General features: G+C 36.4%; 9 protein-coding genes across 9 annotated transcripts; 6 read left to right on the plus strand and 3 right to left on the minus strand.

Annotated features, from left to right (window-relative positions):
• Positions 1-293: 293 nt before the first annotated feature.
• B0P05DRAFT_521685 (uncharacterized protein) lies at positions 294-1,294 on the plus strand. The gene is made up of 2 exons (XM_051575896.1): positions 294-813; positions 861-1,294. Exons 1-2 carry the CDS (start codon positions 616-618, stop codon positions 1,272-1,274), a joined length of 612 nt encoding a protein of 203 aa, XP_051439814.1. The 5' UTR covers positions 294-615; the 3' UTR covers positions 1,275-1,294.
• Positions 1,279-2,742, plus strand: B0P05DRAFT_521686 (uncharacterized protein). Its single transcript, XM_051575897.1, has one exon. It carries the CDS (start codon positions 1,357-1,359, stop codon positions 2,695-2,697), a length of 1,341 nt encoding a protein of 446 aa, XP_051439815.1. The 5' UTR covers positions 1,279-1,356; the 3' UTR covers positions 2,698-2,742.
• Positions 2,743-3,507: 765 nt separating this feature from the next.
• On the plus strand, positions 3,508-4,108 carry B0P05DRAFT_521690 (uncharacterized protein). Its single transcript, XM_051575898.1, has 2 exons — positions 3,508-3,577; positions 3,624-4,108. The coding sequence occupies exons 1-2, from the start codon at positions 3,570-3,572 to the stop codon at positions 3,874-3,876; spliced, it is 261 nt and encodes an 86-aa protein (XP_051439816.1). The 5' UTR covers positions 3,508-3,569; the 3' UTR covers positions 3,877-4,108.
• Positions 4,109-18,610: 14,502 nt separating this feature from the next.
• B0P05DRAFT_521733 (uncharacterized protein) lies at positions 18,611-19,266 on the minus strand. Its single transcript, XM_051575899.1, has 3 exons — positions 19,197-19,266; positions 19,069-19,150; positions 18,611-19,013 (listed from the first exon to the last, which is right to left on the minus strand). Exons 1-3 carry the CDS (start codon positions 19,202-19,204, stop codon positions 18,843-18,845), a joined length of 261 nt encoding a protein of 86 aa, XP_051439817.1. The 5' UTR covers positions 19,205-19,266; the 3' UTR covers positions 18,611-18,842.
• A 900-nt stretch (positions 19,267-20,166) lies between these two features.
• On the plus strand, positions 20,167-20,926 carry B0P05DRAFT_582718 (uncharacterized protein; the record flags this gene model as incomplete). The annotated part of the gene is made up of 3 exons (XM_051582194.1): positions 20,167-20,500; positions 20,546-20,579; positions 20,620-20,926. The coding sequence occupies 3 exons, from the start codon at positions 20,167-20,169 to the stop codon at positions 20,924-20,926; spliced, it is 675 nt and encodes a 224-aa protein (XP_051439818.1).
• Positions 20,927-21,082: 156 nt separating this feature from the next.
• On the plus strand, positions 21,083-22,439 carry B0P05DRAFT_576695 (UAA transporter; the record flags this gene model as incomplete). The annotated part of the gene is made up of 5 exons (XM_051581723.1): positions 21,083-21,173; positions 21,333-21,597; positions 21,648-21,735; positions 21,782-21,925; positions 21,972-22,439. The coding sequence occupies 5 exons, from the start codon at positions 21,083-21,085 to the stop codon at positions 22,437-22,439; spliced, it is 1,056 nt and encodes a 351-aa protein (XP_051439819.1).
• Positions 22,440-22,537: 98 nt separating this feature from the next.
• On the plus strand, positions 22,538-23,624 carry B0P05DRAFT_9468 (uncharacterized protein). Its single transcript, XM_051583907.1, has one exon. The coding sequence runs from the start codon at positions 22,622-22,624 to the stop codon at positions 23,330-23,332; it is 711 nt and encodes a 236-aa protein (XP_051439820.1). The 5' UTR covers positions 22,538-22,621; the 3' UTR covers positions 23,333-23,624.
• B0P05DRAFT_460303 (Poly(A) polymerase central domain-containing protein) lies at positions 23,329-25,088 on the minus strand (the record flags this gene model as incomplete). The annotated part of the gene is made up of 7 exons (XM_051574002.1): positions 23,329-23,446; positions 23,497-23,775; positions 23,826-23,945; positions 23,991-24,559; positions 24,606-24,659; positions 24,702-24,951; positions 25,000-25,088. The coding sequence occupies 7 exons, from the start codon at positions 25,086-25,088 to the stop codon at positions 23,329-23,331; spliced, it is 1,479 nt and encodes a 492-aa protein (XP_051439821.1).
• Positions 25,089-25,243: 155 nt separating this feature from the next.
• On the minus strand, positions 25,244-25,739 carry B0P05DRAFT_521746 (uncharacterized protein). Its single transcript, XM_051575900.1, has 2 exons — positions 25,589-25,739; positions 25,244-25,527 (listed from the first exon to the last, which is right to left on the minus strand). The coding sequence occupies exons 1-2, from the start codon at positions 25,717-25,719 to the stop codon at positions 25,296-25,298; spliced, it is 363 nt and encodes a 120-aa protein (XP_051439822.1). The 5' UTR covers positions 25,720-25,739; the 3' UTR covers positions 25,244-25,295.
• Positions 25,740-25,989: the final 250 nt, after the last annotated feature.

Below are 25,989 nucleotides of genomic sequence, written 5' to 3' on the forward strand. Positions count from 1 at the left end.
AAAAAGGAAAGACCTTCTTGTATAGATTGCATGAATTTCTTTATTTTACGCCACCCACATCATTTTTCATCATCCAATTGACTTAGTTGACAAAATTGGTATTGTTAGTCAAGAACAAAATGCCATGGATTGATTCAAGGCCATCATGCTTATTTTTAAGAAAAATAAAACTCATTGTGAATACTTTCCACTCTCTCTATGCAATGTCAAATTCGAATCTAATGTCCGAAAAAGGATAACCCTGCTCGATAAAAAAAAAAAAAAAAAAAGTTTTTTTTCTTCCTTTTCTCTATGTTTAAAGTACTTTCTTGTAGCCCAGTCTTGACTACTTGTTCAAGAAGTCTATCTACTGCCACACATACTAAGAAAAACACAATCTTAAAGACCTTTTTACTAGGCACAACATGTTTAGCAGGCTCCTATTTTGGTTGGCAGAAATACAATGAGATAGAAAACAAAGGCAAACTTGACCAAGATCGCTATGTGCCACTTGATTTAATCAAAAAAGAACAGATATCACCCGATTCTTACCTTTTGAGACTGTCTATAAAACCACAAGACAAAACATACCCTGTTCCTTCGTGTGTTTATATTAAAGACGATGCTATTCAAGTCATGAGACCTTACACACCTATTAATCAGAACCCATATCGTGATGGCTATATGGACCTGGTTGTCAAAAAATACCAAGATGGTTCAGTCTCTCGTACGATTACCAGTTTTGTGCCTTATCAACATCAAGTATACACAAGAGGGCCTATGGTAGAGCCGGAATGCATCTATGAACCTAATAGTTATAAGGAAGTTGGGATGGTAAAAGAGAAATGGCATTATATGATACACTAAAATGAGTTTGATAGATTGCAGGTGGTACAGGTATATCACCCATGTATCAATTAATTTGCCGAATTCTAGAGAATCCAGATGATGAACAGACTCGTATTTGGTTGATTTATGGCAATAAGACAGAACAAGACATCTTGTTAAAATCAGAATTAGACGCACTTCAACAGAAATACAAAGATAGATTTAGACTGAAATATGTGCTAGAACATCCGCCTGCCAATAGCAGTTATGAAAAGGGTTATGTGACAAAGCAAATGATACAAGAAATGATGCTTGATCAAGGAAAGCGCAAGATATTTGTTTGTGGACCAAACAGAATGTTGGCTTTTGTTTGTGGTGAAAGGGCAAGGGATTATTCTCAAGGCCAAGTGACTGGATTGTTATCTGAATTAGACTTTCATTCTGATGAAACATGGAAATTCCAATAACAATAAAAAAAAAAAAAAAACCTTGATATTTTATATGGCCATTCTTTTCTTTCTTTCTTCTCTTTAAAAAAAAATCCCCTATATGATATCTACCACTATTTCTAAAGATTTATTACAACCTCCTCCTTCACCTAGTTTATCAGCTACTTCGTCTATATCTTCTTGGTTAAGAAAATCACCAAGTGAGTTGGTGCCTATGCTAAAGAATGCCTATACCACACTCAAAGACAAAGAGAGGGATTTGAGATTGGCAGCTGAAATAGGAAAATCCCTATTGGAGAATAATATCGCACTCAAATCTAACTATGAAGATTTATTATCTCAGTCTATTTACCCTACACCTTCCAACTCTTATTCTCTTTTAGATGAACAACCTCAAGAAGACGTCACTTTTATGCCTTCACATACAACGCGAGAAGCCATGATTGAAATGCTGGAAAAAAAGAATACGGAACTATCCACTCAACTAGAGCAGACAGTCCAAACCCAGGAGAAACAGGGCCGTATGCATAAAAAGAAAGAAAGAGAATTGGAGACTGAAATCAAGTTCTTGAAAGGTAGTCTTGATCATGCTACAGTCAAAATACAAGAAATGGAAGAAAAAACAATGCCCAAAGATAGTAATAAACTATCACCACCACACCATGAGGAAGAAGATGTTTCGCTGCTGCATGAGAAAATCAAGCATTTGAGGCTGGAGAATGATCAGGTGTATCAATCCAAATTATCCATGGAAGAGAAGCTGATGAAAACCTTGCATGATTTACGTCTCTTGAAACAGCAAGTGGACCAATTCCAGTTCACTTTGCATGATCATGAACAGCTTCAAAAGTCGTTTGAAGCTCAGCATACGCATATTCAAGAGCTCAAAGCAAGTTTAGAAGAGCATAGAACATTACTGGGTCAGCTTAAAGAACAAGGCGTTATTTATTACGAAGAAGAAGAATACGAAGAAGAAGAAAGCAATCAAAATCTGCTTAGTGAACTACATCATGCTTGGTTAAAAGGGCATGAAGATAATACAAACTTGCTTGAATCAATTCTTGTTCAAGCAGGCGTCGTTGAGAAAGATGCTCTTGATGATGCACTGAGCTTAATCGGTCGTCTGGAACATGAATATGATCATAAAAAATTCCTAAAAGAGAATGGGCATTGGTATGACGATAATTTTAGCATGGTGTCAACTCAACAAAAAGCGGCTATTGTAACACTACTACCACCAACACCACCACCGGAACAATCCTTGGGCTTGGTAGGCTCTGTCCAGCGCATGGTGAAACAAATGCTTTACTTCACGTGGCGGTGGTTTAGATTTACTTTGATTATGACAATCGCTGTCTTTTTAAGTTTAAAAGAAGGCCCTCCTCCGCCACCACGGAAATCCGGTTTGATTACATCCACTGCATCACACACTAAACAATAGAGATATTCTTTCAAAAACTAAAATAAATACACAATTCACACATGATGCAAGTTGAAAAAAATAAGCAAATGTACACAAAAATGTAGTACAATGATTATGTCGTCAATCGAACATTTACATAAAGAAAAGGAGTAGTCCTTACTATATCAAAATGATTCAACTTTCTTTGAGTAAGCTATCTTGATAATCCATAACAATTTCTAGTATGTCTGGTTTGAACGTGTGCAATTCTTTATTGACGGTGGAGACATTGTACGACGCATGATACCTAAAAAAAGAATATGTTGATAAGAAAGCTGTCTTACATGCTGGTCCTTCGGGTGGTTTAAGATACTGAATAGGCATTTCAGCATAATAATTCTATTTTGTATTACTTTAACAATTCATGCATCTTTTTCTCAAGCATATGAAGATGTCATAAAACCTTTTTATATATGCACAAGTACTCTAAATGCCTATAAGCCATGTTTACTAATATATAGGATATTTTTGGTGTTGATTTGAGCAAAAAAAAAAAAGCGACTTGCGAAAAATGGCCAAAATATGCCTTCTGACCAAAGGGTACTATTCATGAAAATCATCATTTTGAAAACTCTTGATCTTATTTTTGACGCTACGAGACGAAAAATAAAGATACCAACGCTACTAGATACACAGAATGTGCGCTAAAGGCTCTAGTTTTTTGATGAATGTATTTGTTTGCCTATTATACTATGAAAAAGATGAGATATGTGCGAAAAACCTCATAAACACTTTTGTCTATTTGCTCAATATTTTAGCAGCAAAGTGGTTATGTTATCTAAATCAGTAGACTCAGAAGACATAAATCTACAACTTTTGTTATTGTATTAGAACCAAATAACTGCATAAAGATGCAATTCTAAGCAAAGACTCTAAGTCAAAAGCAAGTCAAAAGCAAGCCAAACCTGCCAGGAATTTCATTCGAAGATAATATCGTACATGTTTCGTCACTCGTCTGAATCTAAAAATTGTAATATGCGCATAAAATGCTCTGGTGTTTTGGTGTGCTTCTTTCTAAGTACTATCTACAACGGTGTTTCTGGTGTTGCTCTTGGTGTTCTTGTTGTTGTAGCTAGTTCTCATACCCTTGGGTATCTATTCATCCTCTTTTTGTTTTTATTATCCTTTTCTGGCGCTTCGACTGGCCTCGCCCAGTAAGTGTTTAAGAACTTGTTTCTCCTATTCCCTAGATAAGTAAGACTTGATGAGTTCCATATTGCCTTGATGTGGTGGTCCCTGTTACCAAGAGCTTGCTTTACCATTTCATACGGCCGGGTTCCTTAGGGTACCAGGGCTATATTACTAACAGTTTTTTTGGTGTTCTCAACTTGTTGTATCATCAAAGACACTTACATACGTTGGTTTTAAATCAACAGTGTTTGTGTATCGCGATGAGAAGCAAAGAGTGCACTTTTTTTTGTTTCCTTTTTTTTATAGGTTTTTTTCTTTTTCTTTTTTTTTTTTTTTTTTTTTTTTTTTTTTAAAAAAATAAAGTCTATATATAAAACAAAAAAAAAGCTTACAGTTTGTTTGTCATAGTTTAAAAATTAGTAAAAAGTAATGACCTTGATGAGACAGGTTTTGTATATCTGTTTTGTTAGCCCTCTTTCAAAGCCAGTTTTATTCGATGCGTAATCGTTATTTTGCTTATTAGCTTCAGCAAAAGTAATGTAACATCTACTGAATTATCTTCACTGTGTGAGTAAAGTGAAATCCTTTTGATAAAGTTTGTTCTGCATGCTCATATTTCTGATGAAGAAAGGCAAAGCATCAGGAGAGAGTTTATAAAAAGGGAATACCGTCCACTCCAAAAAGGAGCATGCATGTGTAGATTTTGAAAATACAATGGCTACAAGTTTTGAAGTATGCCAGTTCTTTTCAATTTCTTTTTTTGCAATATCCTTCTTTTTTTTATCTTTGTATGCATATGACGAATTATTGGTTTTTTGTATGATAAGTAACAATAAAAAACCTATTTGTTGCTATAAAGTGATCAATTGAACATAATTTTGATAAATCATTTCTTTTCTTTTTCTCAATAAAGCAATTACAACTACTTTTTCTATTTCAGAAATGAGCATCATTCGCGCGAAAGTGGCTGCTCTTTAGAGAGAACATTAGAGTAGATAGAGTGCTTTTTCTGCGGGAGAGGCAAAAGAAATGGGTATCTAATACCTAAGTGAGTTTCTCTTGATTCTTTTCCAAAGCAACTTTAATCATTTTGCTTCTAAGGACTTGAAGGACACTCGATGAGAAGAACAAGATGAACAAAAAAATCACGCCTGCAGCAAGTGACATGTGTTTATCAGAAGCAACACAGGTAGTTTTGTTCGTACAAATGTAATTATTGCCAAAAAATCAACATAAAGAAGTTAAATAAAACTAACATAAAATTAACATAAACTCAAGAGAAAAATGCAAATAACTTAGATGATTCAAAACAAAATAAACAGGAAGTAGATGAATATGTAAATTCGGATACAGATTCTATTTGTAGTAAGAATCCAAGTATATTAGAAGAAGATCACTATTCTGGATATAAAAGATAGCATCAGTAATAAAAATACTGAGAAGATGCTAACAATTGCTGCTGATTCCTTAGGTTTGATAGATAGTGATTTTAGAAATATTTTATCAAATTCTAAGTTACATAACCACTTTGTATCTAAAATCATAAAATATGATAGAACATCAAAGATAAAAATACAAATATATCAATAAATTATACCAATGAGAACTCATGCCTTAAAATCAATCAATATGTCAAATGCTCCAGTGCCTATAGATGAAAGTATCGAATCGAAAATAAACGAGATAATTAAATTTCAGTTAGTATTGACTCATTAAATATAGAAAACACAAAAGAAAGGATGTTGTAGTCGTTATGATGAAAACCGTCATTGATTCTGATGGGAATATCTCCTCTCAATCGTGAAAACACAAAAGCTATTAGCAAAAAGCAAAAAGAAAAAAAAAAAAAAAAAAATTAACGAAATACTCATACTTATATATTTTTTTGTAGTTGGATTTTATTTACAATATTATTGATTAGTCACACATCGCAGAGAGGTGGGACGTCGAAAAACAGGAGTAAAGAAAGACGAAGTAAAGATCATACAATGATCAGGGCTATTTTAGCAAGGAGTGATTTTTGTAGCTAAGGCTACCTGGTAAATTGTATCTGAAATGATACAAGAATGTTCAAAAGCAACCTGGTTAAGAATCAGGTTCCAATAGGATTTCCAGATATTCATTGAGCTATCGCAACGATGGATACAAGCTTGGAGCGGTTTGTAATGGCAGGAGGAAAGGCTTGAAGAGTGAGGACCTTGTGGAGGGAGGAGGAGTAAAGTATACCAGAGGGTAGTAGCAGTTCAGTATTTCCAACCAAACACTCCACTTGGTAGAGCAGTGGGCTATGAAATGATCATACGATTCCGGTTGTGATTTGCACAGCCGACAGACAGGAGTAGAGACAGTACCAATCTTGAAAAGTTCGGACGCAGTGGGCAGTTTCTTGTGAAGCACACGATACCACAGTGTTCTAGCCTGAGGAGCATTGGAGTCCTCCAAAACAGAGAGAGCGAAGTACGAGAAGCCTTTATTTGGATTTAGCTTTGTCTTCATAAGGATGCAGGCAGAAATCCCTAGAAGTGAAAGAGCGCCACAATCTTGTGTCAGTTAATTGCTTGGTCAAAGCATCATAGACAGATACAGTAGATGGTGTCACATCTTGTGTAATATATTGCCACAGGAAAGATTGAAGTTTTACTGTTCGTCTGCGAAGAACGTCTATAAAGAGCTGATGGCACAATCCTGGTAATGTCCCATATTCATGGCGAACCTTCAGGCGTAACCGGTTACTCTGTTCGTCAAAGAGGAAGAAGAGAGATGCTGGTACTTTTGAATGTCGATGAAGCCAGTGGTTCTGAGGTACCTCTTGAAACATGTTAATCAGCGGAAAGTAAAGCAAGTTGGCTAGAGGCACATTATCAAGTTTGAAGTTGATACCAAAGTGATCAAAGGCAGCATAAATACCATTGACAACTGAAGTGGGATGACAAAGGTCATGACGGCGAAGAGCTCTAGAGAAAAAGGGTAGCAATGTATTGTCAGCATCGGAGACATGATGCCAAAGTGTTCTGTCATAAGCACTCGGAGCTGAGTTGTTAGATTAGACGAACTAAACAGAGTAAAGACCCATCTCATCTGCAGCACCAAGTATTGTGTGATAGGGTTGAGAGCTCCTACACACCTTGATTCTTAGGGAGACATAACTGGTCAAAAGAAACATAAGAAACTTCTTTTGCCACACGTAAGCATAGATAATCGAACGAAGTTCATTCAGAAATCGCTTAGTAGGTGCAAACAACCGCAAGCAGTACCAAATTTTGGATAAAATCAAAGTGTTGGCAACGGTAGCTCTTCCTTGAAGCGAGAGTAACGCTGAGAGTAACCATGAACCCGTGTACGCACTTGTTCCAATAACGTATCCTGGACACGATTCCGTTGAGAATTTGTGTATGGCATATAAAAGCCAAGGTATCGAAAAGCAGAAGGGGAATGATGGTGGTAGTATGTTTCGGTATCGTGACTCAAAAGCAAAGATTCCAAGATTCTGACTTGACTCCACTCAGTGAGAAAGCTTCCGTCTTGTGCTTGTTAAATCTTGCATTTGATACAGCACTATACTTAGTCAAGTGATGTTGGAGACGCATAAAATCAGTGGTATCTTGACAAACACACAGATATCATCAGCATATGCGATGCACTTGATCTGTTGAGACGTAGTGCTCATTGTCGGGACATAACCTTGATATGTAGGGTCTTGCTGGATTAAAGAATCAGCGGCTCCAAAGCGATGTTGAACAATAAAGGGGACAAAGGATCGCCCTGCCTTAACCCACGTTGCTGATGTACTGGATCCGTAAAGGATCCGTTGACATTGATTGCTACTGAGTTATCAAAGAACAAATTATAAATACTCTGTATAAATAAGGTAGGGAACCTAGGACACAAGAGCTTGTTGAAGATATGTTGGTAATACTCGATCATAGGCTTTCTCCTGGTCGAGAAGCAAACCTACACCTTGATGATGTTCATATCTTGCTTGTTGTAGAACCAAGTGACGTACATCCCATTTTCGCCAATAAAACGTCCTTGGATGAAGCCCTTTTGAAGCGGATTGATAATTCGATTCATTATAGGAGCTAGACGTTGGGTAATGAGCCTTGTGAAAATTTTACCATCACAGTTGATCAATGAAATTGGTCTCCAATTTTTTAATTCTGACAAATCACCTTTCTTGGGTAGCAAGCGCACTCTGATTTCCTTCCATGCTGAGGGAAAATTCCTTTTGTCATGGCATCATTGTATACCTGGAGTATCAGGGGCTTCAAACAAGGAAAACCAAACAAGAGTTGAAGGTATATATACCCTAGTCCATCACTACCTGGGCTACTTTGTTTTGGCTACGCTTTGTCATTCTGACAATATCCTCCCAATCAAATTCCATTTGGAGCAGATTTGCTTCATCCTGATTAACTTTACTTGGAAAGTGAATATTACCTAAATACTCTTGTATTTGATTCATAGGTATGCATCAATCGCATATAGGTCTTTATAAAACCGTTGTACAATATTCTGCATTGTCGATTTGGTGGTATGTACAATTGTTGGTGTTTCAGAATTGCTATCCTTGAAGCCAGACATATATTGTTGGCTGTTCGACTCTGATGTATTTTTTTCAAGTACCCAGCATTGCACTCACCATTCTCTTGCCAGCGAAGACCAGCCTTTAGAATAGCTATTTCAGCCAGCTCTTGTTGTAGTATCTGTAGCTCATTGTCAATAGGTGGAATTACCAAGCGCTGAACGTCTGGAGGAGGCTTTGTGCGTAGTAAACGATTGCGTTTCTTTTCTAAAGCACGAATTCTCTTAGTACGCCAATCAACGTAATCCACTAAATATCCTCTAATGATTGACTTGGCTTTGTGTTTTACTTCATCCCATTTTTCTTGGGGCGATATATTCTCATCAAATCCTTGAACCAAATGTTGTATATTCCTCTCTAATGTATTTTGTAGCTTAGGGTGGGAAGCATACACTGGATTGGCACGCCATAGTCCATGAACAAACTGGGATTGGCCCAAGAGTAAGGATGTGTGTAATATGGAATGGTCTGACCATTTCGCTCCTAATCTGGTAATAGATGATTCTGATGCGCATTGGTACAAAATTTTACCCAAGTATATATAGTCTATGACAGTCATCACTAATTCACTTGAGACGGTGCGTTGAAAGGTGGGAACTTCGTGAAGGCCATTGATGGCCAAAGCATTTTGAAAATTTGCTTGCAAGAGGGCTAACCATTGCGTTGATGTTGAAGACGAATTATAGTGGCGGCTGAGGACTGAGTAATTAAAATCTCCTGAAATAATCAGTCTGTCAAAGAGATAACTGATCGAAAACCATGGAGCATTTGGGTTAGATTGCTAAAGAATGTTCGACGTTTTGCAGCAAGGCCTGCCGGTGCATAGACGTTCAGAACAAAGAAAGGTTCATAGAAATGATGTGGATGTTCAACCATGCATAGTTGAAATCGATCGGAAGTAAAGGATGAGGAAGTGTCGATGATAGAGATGTTGTAATCGGTAGAGAAGGAGAGTATGCCCACATGACTGGTCCAATGGGACTGTGTAGGTTGAAAGAGAATGTTGAGGTTATCTATAGTTGAAGGAGTGGAAGCATGAGTTTCTTGAAAGCATAATATAGAGAAATTCTGCATTCGAAGGTATCGTATATATTCTTTTTGTATTTTTTTGGAGTTTGTTTCCACTAAACTATTGGCGTTTAGTGAGGCGTAGTGGCACAGGATATTTTTCTTATTCATTGATGCGGGTCTATAAAGGGTGACTCTCTACCCTCTGATTATCAGAGGCAGAAGAGGGTGTTGTAGATTTCTTCGTGTCCAATTGTTGGTTCAAATTTGATCCATTACGTCTTTCTCCTTTCTTCATAACGAGGTGATCTTTTAATTGCTGGCTGACGCTGTACATCTTGATATCCTTATAGAGGTCTTCAATCTCCATCCTGTCTATATCCTCGTCTCCACTTTCTATTTCAGATTCATCTTCTTCCATGCTCTCTTTCTCTGAAGTATCGTAATCACTATCGCTAGTATCGTTATCATTATCTTTGTCGACATTGATCTCTGTCTGGCCAAAGTTGCTACTTTTGACTTCAATACTGCTTTGCCCTTCAGGCTTGGATGCTTCTTTTCTTGGTTGGGTGGCCTTTCCAAGAACTGCTCTTTCTCTCTTTGAACGCTTGCTGGGTGTCATAGACTGTTTCCTAGGACATCCAAACGAGTGGTGTCCTAATTGATGGCACGCATAACATATAATTCTAGCTTTCGACTTCTCACATTCAAATTTTGTGTGTCCAGTTTGGTGGCAATACCTGCACCAAGTGGGCATGTTGTTCCAGGTTGCGTGGAATATTTGGCTTTTGCTTTCGCACCAACGAATGTTATGCTCCAAAGGCTGATACTTGAGGTTGTCTGTTGATTCTGAGGGACCAGAAGGAATACCAATGACGGCATATCCTGCGCCCATAAACCATCCGGTGGTGGTTTCTGAGTAACTGCGGCAATCGCACGAGATCGAGTGCTTTCTATGGTATACTACCGTAGCTTACTTTTCGATGAGTGTAATGAATTCACCAAAAAAAAAAAAAAAAAAAAAAAAAAAAAAAAAAAAAAAAAAAAAAAAAACTAGCAGTTATGCCGAAATTACAAATATGCCATTTGTGTACTCAAAAAATTTTTTTTGAAAAATAATAAAAACCACTATTGTAAATTAAATCAAGAGTATTTTCTGCAATGACAAAAATAAAAAAGAAGTAAATTTTCTAATTTTTTGCTTAAAATTTTAAAAGAAGCTTGTTCCTCAATTTTTCTGTTCTAAAATAAAAAACGAATCTACCGGATGATAATCTTACTGTTTTAGTTTAAAGAAGAGATTACTGGTTGGTAGATCGGTTTTTATTTCAAAACAGAGAAATCCAAAAACAAGCTTTTTTTTTTAATTCAAGCGGAAGAACTAGAAATTCTCTACTTTTTATATTTTTTGTCATTGCAGAAAATATTTTGATTTATTTTACAAGAATAGTTTTATTTTAAAATGGCAGTTTTTATTATTTTTCAAAAAATTTTTTTGAGTACACAATTGGCATACTTGTAATTTCGGTATACCTGTTGATATTTTTATTATTTTTGAAAATGTTTTTTTTTCTTTTTCTTTTTTTGTAAGCGTATCACACGGATCATGAAGGCCTGAGATCTACGAGTATTTTCATACTTTTTTTATTGCTCTAGCTAACTTTTTCGTAGATCTATCGCTACAGCGTAAGGGACGGAAGAAAAATGTAATCGCTTACTCTGTGGTGTATGATCGCTATGGCCGCTATTATGGTTGTTATGGTTGCTATGGTCGTAGCAATCATTCTGCTGTAAGAGTGGCTTGTTCAAGAAACTGATGATCAAAAGCATTTAAGAAAGAGTTCAGATTACTGGTGTTGTCATTTGGGAGGTGAAGACGTTACAGATGGCTGACACTTGCTTTCCAAATAAGGTTTCTAACTGCTACTTGCTTGACTAGAATTTGCTAAATTTATTTAAGGGAAGGGTGTAGTTGTTTAGAGCCCGATTTCATAGAAAAAGGAAGAACTAACAGCTTTGAGAGCAGTGTCGCCCGTTGGCTGAGTAAGCTCAGATGCTGAGCCATACCTTTCTTATTCTATTTTTCTGGTCCAAGCATAAATTTTAGTGTTCAAAGCCTCTTCCCAAAGATTGCAATAACTCTACAAAAGAGGTAGCTAGAGCAATAAAAAAAGTATGAAAATACTCGTAGATCTCAGGCCTTCATGATCCGTGTGATACGCTTACAAAAAAAGAAAAAGAAAAAAAAACATTTTCAAAAATAATAAAAATATCAACAGGTATACCGAAATTACAAGTATGCCAATTGTGTACTCAAAAAAATTTTTTGAAAAATAATAAAAACTGCCATTTTAAAATAAAACTATTCTTATAAAATAAATCAAAATATTTTCTGCAATGACAAAAAATATAAAAAGTAGAGAATTTCTAGTTCTTCCGCTTGAATTAAAAAAAAAAGCTTGTTTTTGGATTTCTCTGTTTTGAAATAAAAACCGAATCTACCAACCAGTAATCTCTTCTTTTAACTAAAACAGTAAGATTATCATCCGGTAGATTCGTTTTTTATTTTAGAACAGAAAAATTGAGGAACAAGCTTCTTTTAAAATTTTAAGCAGAAAAATTAGAAAATTTACTTCTTTTTTATTTTTGTCATTGCAGAAAATACTCTTGATTTAATTTACAATAGTGGTTTTTATTATTTTTCAAAAAAATTTTTTTGAGTACACAAATGGCATATTTGTAATTTCGGCATAACTGTAGTTTTTTTTTTTTTTTTTTTTTTTTTTTTTTTTTGGTGAATTCATTACACTCATCGAAAAGTAAGCTACGGTCGTATACCATAGAAAGCACTCGATCTCGTGCGATTGCCGCAGTTACTCAGAAACCACCACCGGATGGTTTATGGGCGCAGGATATGCCGTCATTGGTATTCCTTCTGGTCCCTCAGAATCAACAGACAACCTCAAGTATCAGCCTTTGGAGATAACATTCGTTGGTGCGAAAGCAAAAGCCAAATATTCCACGCAACCTGGAACAACATGCCCACTTGGTGCAGGTATTGCCACCAAACTGGACACACAAAATTTGAATGTGAGAAGTCGAAAGCTAGAATTATATGTTATGCGTGCCATCAATTAGGACACCACTCGTTTGGATGTCCTAGGAAACAGTCTATGACACCCAGCAAGCGTTCAAAGAGAGAAAGAGCAGTTCTTGGAAAGGCCACCCAACCAAGAAAAGAAGCATCCAAGCCTGAAGGGCAAAGCAGTATTGAAGTCAAAAGTAGCAACTTTGGCCAGACAGAGATCAATGTCGACAAAGATAATGATAACGATACTAGCGATAGTGATTACGATACTTCAGAGAAAGAGAGCATGGAAGAAGATGAATCTGAAATAGAAAGTGGAGACGAGGATATAGACAGGATGGAATTGAAGACCTCTATAAGGATACCAAGATGTACAGCGTCAGCCAGCAATTAAAAGATCACCTCGTTATGAAGAAAGGAGAAAGACGTAATGGATCAAATTTGAACCAACAATTGGACACGAAGAAATCTACACACCCTCTTCTGCCTCTGATAATCAGAGGGTAGAGAGTCACCCTTTATAGATCCGCATCAATGAATAAGAAAAATATCCTGTGCCACTATGCCTCACTAAACGCAATAGTTTAGTGAAAACAAACTCCAAAAAAATACAAAAAGAATATATACGATACCTTCGAATGCAGAATTTCTCTATATTATGCTTTCAAGAAACTCATGCTTCCACTCCTTCAACTATAGATAACCTCAACATCCTCTTTCAACCTACACAGTCCCATTGGACCAGTCATGTGGGCATACTCTCCTCTACCGATTACAACATCTCTATCATCGACACTTCCTCATCCTTTACTTCCGATCGATTTCAACTATGCATGGTTGACCATCCACATCATTTCTATGAACCTTTCTTTGTTCTGAACGTCTATGCACCGGCAGGCCTTGCTGCAAAACGTCGAACATTCTTTAGCAATCTAACCCAAATGCTCCATGATTTTCGATCAGTTATCTCTTTTGACGATTGATTATTTCAGGAGATTTTAATTACTCAGTCCTCAGCCGCACTATAATTCGTCTCAACATCAACGCAATGGTTAGCCCTCTTGCAAGCAAATTTTCAAAATGCTTTGGCCATCATGGCCTTCACGAAGTCCCACCTTTCAACGCACCGTCTCAAGTGAATTAGTGATGACTGTCATAGACTATATATACTTGGGTAAAATTTTGTACCAATGCGCATCAGAATCATCTATTACCAGATTAGGAGCGAAATGGTCAGACCATTCCATATTACACACATCCTTACTCTTGGGCCAATCCCAGTTTGTCATGGACTATGGCGTGCCAATCCAGTGTATGCTTCCCACCCTAAGCTACAAAATACATTAGAGAGGAATATACAACATTTGGTTCAAGGATTTGATGAGAATATATCGCCCCAAGAAAAATGGGATGAAGTAAAACACAAAGCCAAGTCAATCATTAGAGGATATTTAGTGGATTACGTTGATTGGCGTACTAAGAGAATTCGTGCTTTAGAAAAGAAACGCAATCGTTTACTACGCACAAAGCCTCCTCCAGACGTTCAGCGCTTGGTAATTCCACCTATTGACAATGAGCTACAGATACTACAACAAGAGCTGGCTGAAATAGCTATTCTAAAGGCTGGTCTTCGCTGGCAAGAGAATGGTGAGTGCAATGCTGGGTACTTGAAAAAAATACATCAGAGTCGAACAGTCCAACAATATATGTCTGGCTTCAAGGATAGCAATTCTGAAACACCAACAATTGTACATACCACCAAATCGACAATGCAGAATATTGTACAACGGTTTCATAAAGACCTATATGCGATTGATGCAGTACCTATGAATCAAATACAAGAGTATTTAGGTAATATTCACTTTCCAAGTAAAGTTAATCAGGATGAAGCAAATCTGCTCCAAATGGAATTTGATTGGGAGGATATTGTCAGAATGACAAAGCGTAGCCCAAAACAAAGTAGCCCAGGTATTGATGGACTAGGGTATATATACCTTCAACTCTTGTTTGGTTTTCCTTGTTTGAAGCCCCTGATACTCCAGGTATACAATGATGCCATGATAAAAGGAATTTTCCCTCAGCCATGGAAGGAAATCAGAGTGCGCTTGCTACCCAAGAAAGGTGATTTGCTAGAATTAAAAAATTGGAGACCAATTTCATTGATCAACTGTGATGGTAAAATTTTCACAAGGCTCATTACCCAACGTCTAGCTCCTATAATGAATCGAATTATCAATCCGCTTCAAAAGGGCTTCATCCAAGGACGTTTTATTGGCGAAAATGGGATGTACGTCTACTTGGTTCTACAACAAGCAAGATATGAACATCATCAAGGTGTAGGTTTACTTCTCGACCAGGAGAAAGCCTATGATCGAGTATTAACAACATATCTTCAACAAGCTCTTGTGTCCCTAGGTTCTCCTACCTTATTTATACAGAGTATTTATAATTTGTTCTTTGATAACTCAGTAGCAATCAATGTCAACGGATCCTTTACGGATTCAGTACATCAGCAACGTGGGTTAAGGCAGGGCGATCCTTTGTCCCCTTTATTGTTCAACATCGCTTTGGAGCCGCTGATTCTTTCAATTCAGCAAGACCCTACATATCAAGGTTATGTCCCGACAATGAGCACTACGTCTCAACAGATCAAGTGCATCGCATATGCTGATGATATCTGTGTGTTTGTCAAGGTTGCCACTGATCTTATGCGTCTCCAACATCACTTGACTAAGTATAGTGCTGTATCAAATGCAAGATTTAACAAGCACAAGACGGAAGCTTTCTCACTGAGTGGAGTCAAGTCAGAATCTTGGGAATCTTTGCTTTTGAGTCACGATACCGAAACATACTACCACCATCATTCCCCTTCTGCTTTTCGATACCTTGGCTTTTATATGCCATACACAAATTCTCAACGGAATCGTGTCCAGGATACGTTATTGGAACAAGTGCGTACACGGGTTCATGGTTACTCTCAGCGTTACCTCTCGCTTCAAGGAAGAGCTACCGTTGCCAACACTTTGATTTTATCCAAAATTTGGTACTGCTTGCGGTTGTTTGCGCCTACTAAGCGATTTCTGAATGAACTTCGTTCGATTATCTATGCTTACGTGTGGCAAAAGAAGTTTCCTTATGTTTCTTTTGACCAGTTATGTCTCCCTAAGAATCAAGGTGGTGTAGGAGCCCTCAACCCTATCACACAATACTTGGTGCTGCAGATGAGATGGGTCTTTACTCTGTTTAGTTCGTCTAATCTAACAACTCAGCTCCGAGTGCTTATGACAAAACACTTTGGGATCATGTCTCCGGATGCTGACAATACATTGCTACCCTTTTTCTCTAGAGCTCTTCGCCGTCATGACCTTTGTCATCCCACTTCAGTTGTCAATGGTATTTATGCTGCCTTTGATCACTTTGGTATCAACTTCAAACTTGATAATGTGCCTCTTGCCAACTTGCTTTACTTTCCGCTAATTAACATGTTTCAAGAGGTACCTCAGAACCACTGGCTTCATCGACATTCAAAAGTACCAGCATCTCTCTTCTTCCTCTTTGACGAACAGAGTAACAGGTTACGCCTGAAGGTTCGCCATGAATATGGGACATTGCCAGGATTGTGCCATCAGCTCTTTATAGACGTTCTTCGCAGACGAACAGTAAAACTTCAATCTTTCCTGTGGCAATATATTACACAAGATGTGACACCATCTACTGTATCTGTCTATGATGCTTTGACCAAGCAATTAACTGACACAAGATTGTGGCGCTCTTTCACTTCTAGGGATTTCTGCCTGCATCCTTATGAAGACAAAACTAAATCCCAAATAAAGGCTTCTCGTACTTCGCTCTCTCTGTTTTGGAGGACTCCAATGCTCCCTCAGGCTAGAACACTGTGGTATCGTGTGCTTCACAAGAAACTGCCCACTGCGTCCGAACTTTTCAAGATTGGTACTGTCTCTACTCCTGTCTGTCGGCTGTGCAAATCACAACCGGAATCGTATGATCATTTCATAGCCCACTGCTCTACCAAGTGGAGTGTTTGGTTGGAAATACTGAACTGCTAATACCCTCTGGTATACTTTACTCCGTCCTCCCTCCACAAGGTCCTCACTCTTCAAGCCTTTCCGCCTGCCATTACAAACCGCTCCAAACTTGTATCCATCGTTGCGATAGCTCAATAGAATATCTGGAAATCCTATTGGAACCTGATTCTTAACCAGGTTGCTTTTGAACATTCTTGTATCATTTCAGATACAATTTACCAGGTAGCCTTAGCTACAAAAAATCACTCCTTGCTAAAATAGCCCTGATTATTGTATGATCTTTACTTCGTCTTTCTTTACTCCTGTTTTTCGACGTCCCACCTCTCTGCGATGTGTGACTAATCAATAATATTGTAAATAAAATCCAACTACAAAAAAATATAAGTATGAGTATTTCGTTAATTTTTTTTTTTTTTTTTTTTTTTTTTTTTTTGCTTTTTGCTAATAGCTTTTATGTTTTCACGATTGAGAGGAGATATTCTCATCAGAATCAATGACGGTTTTCATCATAACGACTACAACATCTCTTTCTTTTGTGTTTTCTATATTTAATGAGTCAATACTAACTGAAATTTAATTATCTCGTTTATTTTCGATTCGATACTTTCATCTATAGGCACTGGAGCATTTGACATATTGATTGATTTTAAGGCATGAGTTCTCATTGGTATAATTTATTGATATATTTGTATTTTTATCTTTGATGTTCTATCATATTTTATGATTTTAGATACAAAGTGGTTATGTAACTTAGAATTTGATAAAATATTTCTAAAATCACTATCTATCAAACCTAAGGAATTAGCAGCAATTGTTAGCATCTTCTCAGTATTTTTATTACTGATGCTATCTTTTATATCCAGAATAGTGATCTTCTTCTAATATACTTGGATTCTTACTACAAATAGAATCTGTATCCGAATTTACATATTCATCTACTTTCTGTTTATTTTGTTTTGAATCATCTAAGTTATTTGCATTTTTCTCTTGAGTTTATGTTAATTTTATGTTAGTTTTACTTTAACTTCTTTATGTTGATTTTTTGGCAATAATTACATTTATAAGAACAAAATTACCTGTGTTGCTTCTGATGAACTCATGTCACTTGCTGCAGGTGCAATTTTTTTTTTTTTTTGTTCATCTTGTTCTTCTCATCGAGTGTCCTTCAAGTCCTTAGAAGCAAAATGATTAAAGTTGCTTTGGAAAAGAATTAAGAGAAACTTACCTAGCTATTGGACACCTGTTTCTTTTGCCTTTCCCGTAAAGAAAGCACTCTATCTACTCTAATGTTCTCTCTGAAAAGCAGCCACTTTCGCGCGAATGGTGCTCATTTCTGAAATAGAAAAAGTAATTGTAATCGCTTTATTGAGAAAAAGAAAAGAAATGATTTATCAAAATTATGTTCAATTGATCACTTTATAGCAACAAATAGGTTTTTTATTGTTATTTATCATACAAAAAACCAGTAATTCGTCATATGCATCTAAAGATTAAAAGAAAAAAAAAAAAGAACATTGTAAAACAAAGTGAAAAGAACTGGCGTATTTTGAAAACTAATAGCTATTATATTTTCAAAATATATGCATGTATGCTCCTTTTTGGAGCGGACAGAGTGTTCCCTTTTTACAAACTCTCTCTTGATGCTTTGCCCTTCTTCGTCAGAAATATGAGCATACAGAACAAATTCTGTCTATAGAATTTTACTTTGCTCACACAGTGAAGATAAATTCAGTAAATGTTACATTATTTTTGCTGAAGCTAATAAGCGAAATAACGATTACGCGAAACTACTACATCGAATAAAACTGGCTTGGAAAGAGGGCTAACAAAAAACCTGTCTCATCAAGGTCATTACTTTTTACTTTTTTTAAACTATGACAAACAAACTGTAAGCTTTTTTTTGTTTGTTTTATATATAGACTTTATTTAAAAAAAAAAAAAAAAAAAAAAAAAAAAAAAAAAAAAAAAGAAAAAGAAAAAGAAAAAAAACCTATAAAAAAAAGGAAACAAAAAAAAGTGCCCTCTTTGCTTCTCATCGCGATACACAAACACTGTTGATTCAAAACCAACGTATGTAAGTGTCTTTGATGATACAACAAGTTGAGAACACCAAAAAAACTGTTATTAATAGAGCCCTGGTACCCTAAGGAACCCGGCCGTATGAAATGGTAAAGCAAGCTCTTGGTAACAGGGACCACCACATCAAGGCAATATGGAACTCATCAAGTCTTACTTATCTAGGGAATAGGAGAAACAAGTTCTTAAACACTTACTGGGCGAGGCCAGTCGAAGCGCCAGAAAAGGATAATAAAAACAAAAAGAGGATGAATAGATACCCAAGGGTATGAGAACTAGCTACAACAACAAGAACACCAAGAGCAACACCAGAAACACCGTTGTAGATAGTACTTAGAAAGAAGCACACCAAAACACCAGAGCAAACAAACTTAGAAAAAAAAAAGGAAAAAACAAGAGGCGTGTATACCCCCCTTCCATTTTATGCGCATATTACAATTTTCAGATTCAGACGAGTGACGAAACATGTACGATATTATCTTCGAATGAAATTCCTGGCAGGTTTGGCTTGCTTTTGACTTGCTTTTGACTTAGAGTCATTGCTTAGAATTGCATCTTTATGCAGTTATTTTGTTCTAGTACAATAACAAAAGCTGTAGGTTTATGTCTTCTGAGTCTACTGATTTAGATAACATAACCACTTTGCTGCTAAAATATTGAGCAAATAGACAAAAGTGTTTATGAGGTTTTTCGCACATATCTCATCTTTTTCATAGTATAATAGGCAAACAAATACATTCATCAAGAAACTAGAGCCTTTAGCGCACATTCTGTGTATCTAGTAGCGTTGGTATCTTTATTTTTCGTCTCGTAGCGTCAAAAACAAGATCAAGAGTTTTCAAAATGACGATTTTCATGAATAGTACCCTTTGGTCAGAAGGCATATTTTGGCTATTTTTCGCAAGTCGCTTTTTTTTTCATCCTATATATTAGTAAACATGACTTTTGTATATTTGGAGTAACCATGCGTGCATAGACAGGTTTTGTACTACCTGTATATGCTTAATAGAGACAAAGATCTGTACGATTATTGTCTTTTTTTTTTTTTTACTATTGAAGTATCTATTTTTTTAGTGTCTCTATTGTATGAACAAGTAATGTACTAGCAAGCTTTCTGTTCAAACAAATTAGCTTATTAACACACATTTGATCCATTGAGCGGGTCAATTGGATGAACTGAGTTTGAGTCGAGTTGACTTGATGTTTGTAATAATAGACTGCTCGATAAACATTCGATTGAAATGGATAGTCGAAGGGGAGTGTTTCAGAGATACGTTAATTCGGCAAGATGTACTCAGTGACAGCGGAACGGAGAAATTAGGTTCCGTCTAAAGTTGCCTAATAAAATGAAATTCCTTTCCTATATTATTGCTTATATAACATTCAGAATAAAGTGTTTGTAACAAAACTAATTCCAAACATTACAAATTTGTTATCATAAGCTACAACAACATGAATTGTCAAATCAGAAGAAAAAAAATTTTTTTCTTCTTTATTTTTATTTCTTTTTGAAGAAAATGTCAAGAAATGACTGGACAGAATTATTTGGAAGTGATGACGAGCAGTACGACATCAAACAGCCTATTATTACTTTTGAAACTATTCCAGGTCTCAAATTAATAAGACAAGGTCTTGACCACGAGCAACAAATGGCACTTGTACACGCTCTTGCTGATCGCAACTATTTTTCTGGACCTGATAATAACCAAGCTATGATATTTGGTAAACTTCCAAGTTTTATAGACTGGATTTGTCCCTGGATAATTCAAAACTATCCAGATTTATTTCATGCAGATATCCTAAACAGAGAGCCTTTGTTTGATCAAGCCATTCTCAATATGTATAAAAAAGGTAAAAAAAGAAGAAAAAGCATGTTATTTTACAAGGTTTCTATAGGCGAAGGCATTACAAGTCATGTTGATTTATTAAGGTAAACACTATAGGCGTTAAACTAAAATTGATCAATATAGGTTTGAGGATGGTATTATTATTATTTCATTATTGTCTTCATGTGTTATGAAAATGAGACCAGCTAGATCAAAAGCCACTTCATATGCTATTCCAAATCATGCACCTTCATATGATATCCTTTTAAGGCCTGGTGATATTTTGGCCCTTTCTAAAGAGGCAAGGTACAATTGGGAACATGGTATTGACCATACTACTATGGACGAATACAATGGCGAATATATTCAAAGAAATACACGAATCAGCGTAACACTTAGAAAACTCGTCCATACCAACCACGAGTCAGAAGTGTCTTTAGGAACACGCTAATGGGTATATATTTGCCGGTTATCAGGGTCCTAATGTCGGTTTATGGATTGCCGAGGCGACGGGAAAAGATTTTAAGCCGGCAAAGTTGAAAATTAAAACTCATAAAAACTGTGCATTTTTTTCTTCTTTGTTTTATCGTGTTCCTTTATAGATCTCATGAGCTCAACTACGTTTACAGGAGCTCTTGTTCAGATGCTTGCTTCTGACTTTCCTATGATTTTATCACTTATTTTCGGTGGTTGTTGTAGCAACGTGTTTGCTTTAGAAGTGCTCGTCACGTAAAGTCCTATTTTTCTTTTTTTTTTGAGTATTTGATCCTGATTTTATGTTTTTCTTTATTAGGGATGCACCAAAGAGTGGTAAATTTCAAGCACAATGGCTCTTTTTTGTATTAATCAAACCATAGGCCAACTTATTACATTTGGTCAGTTTGCCTTTGTTGCTTTAGAAGGCATTCGAAACCATATCACTTGGGGTACATATGGACCCAAGTTGAAACCAACTGTAGTACCACTATCAAACTGGTTATTTCTTGTCACAATGTTCTTTATTGTATCTGTCTTGAACAATTTAGCATTGGGATACAACATCTCTGTGCCATTGCATATCATCTTTAGAAGTGGTGGATTGATTGTCAATATGATTTTAGGTGCATTGATATTAAAAAAAAGGTACATTGCATTGAAAAAAAAGGGGTAAAAGTAAGATTGACCATGGTTAGATATTCTTTGGATCAAATTGTGGGCGTCTTGTTTGTCACTGCTGGTGTGATATGGGCCACGATTGATAATGCATCCACACACAATGAGGTAAGAAAGTAGTAATGTCGGATCAAATAGTGAACTCTTTTTATAGAGCAATCCCGGTAGTACAGCTGAATTTATTACTGGTATTCTACTCTTGATGATTGCCATGCTTTTATCTGCTGGTATGGGCTTGTTCCAAGAAGTCACTTACAAAAAATACGGAAAACAATGGAGAGAAGGCTTGTTTTATACTGTAAGTGTTCACCTTGTTCAATAGATATCTAACGTGTATGAGACAGCACTTTCTTGCTTTGCCCTTCTTTTTGTTCTTTTATAAAGACTTGGTCAACCAAGTTGCTGCTTACAACAAATCTCCGTTGATGTCTATCTCTGATGTTTTTGAGCAAGTGCCCCTTATGGACTATGTAAACCGTACAATGCCTCAAGTTGTTCTATCTATCCTTCAAACGATCTATGTACCCAAGCTATGGGCTTTCTTGTTTATGAACATGATAACACAATATGCATGTATTGCAGGTGTGAATCGTATGACATCTGTGGCCACTTCATTGACCTTGAACCTTGTACTCAACTTGCGTAAATTCTCATCCCTTTTGTTCTCTATTGTTTATTTTGAAAATGATTTTGGATTTGGTGCTAAAATGGGTACTGCCCTTGTATTCTTGGGTACCTTGATTTACACCCGTGCAGGTCTTAAAGCCAACCATAAGCAACAACAACAAGTTGCTAGTAAAAAGGCAAATTAAATGTCTTTTTCTATTTTTCTTTTTATTGTGTATATAGCCATTATTCCTTAATAAAGAAACAATCAAGCACTTTTTTTTTCCCCACTTTTTACAGCTATTTCCCGAATCCATCAAGACTTTGACTGTTTAACAAAAACATATCTATATGAATTTTTTTTTCTTTTTAATTTTTTTAATTCATTATGGAAGTACCTTTTGCTTTGTTTGGTGAGACTACACAAGAAGAACAAAACATACTTGATAAAAGACAGCAACAATACAAACGAGATCTTGAGTATCGATTAGCTTCTTTGTCAACCGATCCTCATGAGCGATCCATGTCAGAAAACAGACTTGTATTCAACTATAGACGTCAATCTCATTTTGGTGAGCCTGGTATACAGCATAACTTATTAAGTTTAGAAGAATGTCAGCATGTATTACAATCTGTTCCACACAATGCATGGACAACAGCACGGCACTCTGCCTTTGCTACCACGGACATTCCGATCCGAACCAATCCTCAACTAGAATACCTTGAGCCTTTGATCAAAAGACGTCTGTTTCCTGTCCTGAGCAAGCATTACGGTTTTAAACCGAACGATCTAGGCTTTCGAGATGTATTTCTGGTCAAATACGATGCTCAGAAACAAAAGGGACTCCGGTTACATACAGACGGGTGTCTATTTTCACTCACTTTATTGATTAGCCATCCCAATGACTTTGAAGGTGGAGGCACCTATTATCAGAGCATAGATCGTATTTTGTATTTAGAACAAGGGGATTGTGCCTACCATGATGCTCATGTCATGCATAGTGGAGTAGACATCACAAAAGGAACAAGGTATATTTTAGTGGGCTTTATAGATACGCTGGACACAATTCAAAAAGACAATAAAGCACTACGTATTTAATCACATTTGATATTCATCAGTTTGGCTACTTGTTTTCTTTTCATATGGCTAATGGCAAAATGAACATCATCATCATTGGTGCTTTTTCTGGTATCTAAAATGGCTAAGAAAGATCTAATTTCTTCAGATATATCAATCATAGTGCCTATACATGGATCAGTCACTTGTTTGTAGGAGTGATGTCTGACTTACAAGACTCTTCTGTCTTGATACCAATGAAATAATAGGTCAAATGAAGCGTACCAGGATTAAATGGCTCTGAAGAACTTGTGGCTTCCATCTCATCCATCAATTCACCTTGTTGCAATGCTGCTCTTTCTCGATTGGTTCGGTAGTTCTTTGTATACTGTTTAGGCCAATATGCGGGTTGAATCAGCTTAAAGTCTCGGCGTGATTCAATCAATGAAACAAGCTGCGGTACATTATAAGGCATTTTCCGTGTCCTTTTTAGTTAATTAGCACCCTATAAATGCAATATGGATCATATGTTTACCATATTTCATGACTTCTTTGCCTTGAACAACTTGTTGTGATGCTTAAATAATGAGTGAATCGCTTAAAGTAGTCAAGACCATGGAATAGTTTTCTTAATACTTCATGAGGATCAATTTCGCTTGCACCCAAAATAACAGCCGCTAAAACAAGTCAGTTAATCCACTCATGACTCAACAACTCACCTCTTTCGAATTCTCTCTGAATCACTTTTAGTGTCGATTTAGTGACATTGGGTGCAGTACTAATGACAGGGTAACATGGTGATACAATCGGCATCACAGATTCTTCAAATTCTTTAAGCGTACGGTATTCAAGACGCGTTCCGTCTTTTCCTGGTATATGATTTGTCAAAATGACAGGTGCTGGCCATGGCCATTCAAGCCAAGTCAGAAAGAACTGTTCAAGTAAATGAGTGATGGTCAACTCGTCTGAATTGTTCTTTTCTTTTTGATATGTTTTGAGAAGCAACATGGTCCAGGAACTGCCATTCAAGTAACCTGTGGGTTTATTGTAGATTTGGCGTCGTGTAGCCCAATATTTGATGCATTGAAGACAAGTACGAAAAATGGTGAGATGCTGGCTTTTGATCTGTTTCATGATGAACTGATGTACTCTGGGACCATCTATACTGGCAAGACAGACTTCATCTAAATCATTCAATAGAGTGTCATCCAAAAAGTTCATTTGTGCGTCTACTTTCTTTTCTTTTAACCGAACAAAGGAGATATCGATCTATCAATTTGATTAAAAAGAAGTGTATGACTTTTTATACACTTACCGATATATTGTCCACTACACATTTGATAATAGGTACAGCAGTACGTTTAATGCACTAACAACATAAGCTTTCCAAGATACACACATCGTACTTTACCTCGACATCTCTTATGGTAGCAAGCTGCTTGAGGTTTGTAGGAAAGAATTTGAAAAAGTCGTTTCGTTTGATGGAACTTGGTGCAATCATCACAATGTCAATATCTGCGTTTTTGATATAACCACCAATACCATAAGAACCAAAAGGAAAAAGAATAGGAGGTAATACTTCGCGTTTGTAGTCATGTTCTTTTTTTACGCAACGTATAAACTCTTGAAGTGTTGAACGAAGCAAGACAATCACTTTCTCCCTAATAAAGAAAAACGTCAGCTTATTATGTAACTTTTTGGTTTTCTACCTCTTTAATTTCTCTTCGTGTGTTTCTGTCACTTGTGCATTTTGTAAGTAGTTTACCCAAAATTCGTCTGAAATGTCTGTTCTTGACATAACAGAGTTATTCTTTTGGTATATGTATAAAAAAGGAGAGTATTAGGAGTATCTAAAGAAAAAAGAAAAACAAATGGCAACTTCATGCGAAACTAGAACAAGCCACGCTCATCTATCGGACTACTCCGAAACTTTATCTCATGCCGGATTCTATCTTTTTGAGTGGTATACAAAAGTTGCTTTATTTATATATTACAAAGTATGAGTTTAAGCAGAATTGCCACTTTGGATAGTGAAGAGACCAGTGTAAGAAATATTGGGAGAAGTACCCAACATTAAGGCATAGTTATTGGCAGCAGGTGTATCAGCAGGAACAGGCCAAATATAAACACCTCCGGCAGTAGAGACATTTTGAGCAATGGTAGTAACATACTGAAGAGCAGTAGGGTCACCTTTGGCCAACACAATTTGAGGAATGACATCTGTGCTAGGGTTGATCCTATACATTGTGTCAATACATTTTGGCCATTTCTTTTATAAAAGAAAAGAAAAAAACTTACCATGTAATAGAAGCATTTTGACCAGCAGTATAGACAGTACCAGTAAGAGGAGAAGTAATGCTTACAACATTGTATTGAGCAGAAACAACAGTGGCAGCAATGGCAGCGAGAGTAGCGAGAACAGACTTCATCTTTTTTTTAAAAAAATAATAATAATAATAATAATAATAATAAGAAATGGATTCTTTTCTCCTTTATTTATATACAAACCAGATTGTTTACTAAGATGATGCCATAAATGTCAGTGATACCAAATTTATTCTTTTCTCCTTCACCTATTCTTAGCTATATGTTTATTTCAAGATTCTTCATCGTTACGTAATGTCCATAATGAAGCGCCGATATATCATCTGATAACAACAAGCTTGGCGTTTCTGCACTGACTGAATGTATGTCTTTTT

Source organism: Gilbertella persicaria, assembly GCF_025201335.1.
Source record: "Gilbertella persicaria strain CBS 190.32 chromosome Unknown B0P05scaffold_1, whole genome shotgun sequence".
Taxonomy (NCBI): domain Eukaryota; kingdom Fungi; phylum Mucoromycota; class Mucoromycetes; order Mucorales; family Choanephoraceae; genus Gilbertella; species Gilbertella persicaria.

Excerpts from the sequence above, each read along its gene's own strand:
- B0P05DRAFT_521685 (XM_051575896.1), top strand. The coding sequence starts at position 616 with ATGAGACCTTACACACCTATTAATCAGAACCCATATCGTGATGGCTAT. Across the intron at positions 814-860 it reads GTTATAAGGAAGTTGGGATG|ATTGCAGGTGGTACAGGTAT; the intron begins GTAAAAGAGAAA and ends TGAGTTTGATAG.
- B0P05DRAFT_521686 (XM_051575897.1), top strand. The coding sequence starts at position 1,357 with ATGATATCTACCACTATTTCTAAAGATTTATTACAACCTCCTCCTTCA.
- B0P05DRAFT_521733 (XM_051575899.1), bottom strand. Across the intron at positions 19,014-19,068 it reads ATTGTAATATGCGCATAAAA|TGCTCTGGTGTTTTGGTGTG; the intron begins TGGAAGGGGGGT and ends TCTAAGTTTGTT.
- B0P05DRAFT_9468 (XM_051583907.1), top strand. The coding sequence starts at position 22,622 with ATGGAAGTACCTTTTGCTTTGTTTGGTGAGACTACACAAGAAGAACAA.
- B0P05DRAFT_521746 (XM_051575900.1), bottom strand. The coding sequence starts at position 25,719 with ATGAAGTCTGTTCTCGCTACTCTCGCTGCCATTGCTGCCACTGTTGTT. Across the intron at positions 25,528-25,588 it reads CAAAATGCTTCTATTACATG|GATCAACCCTAGCACAGATG; the intron begins GTAAGTTTTTTT and ends CACAATGTATAG.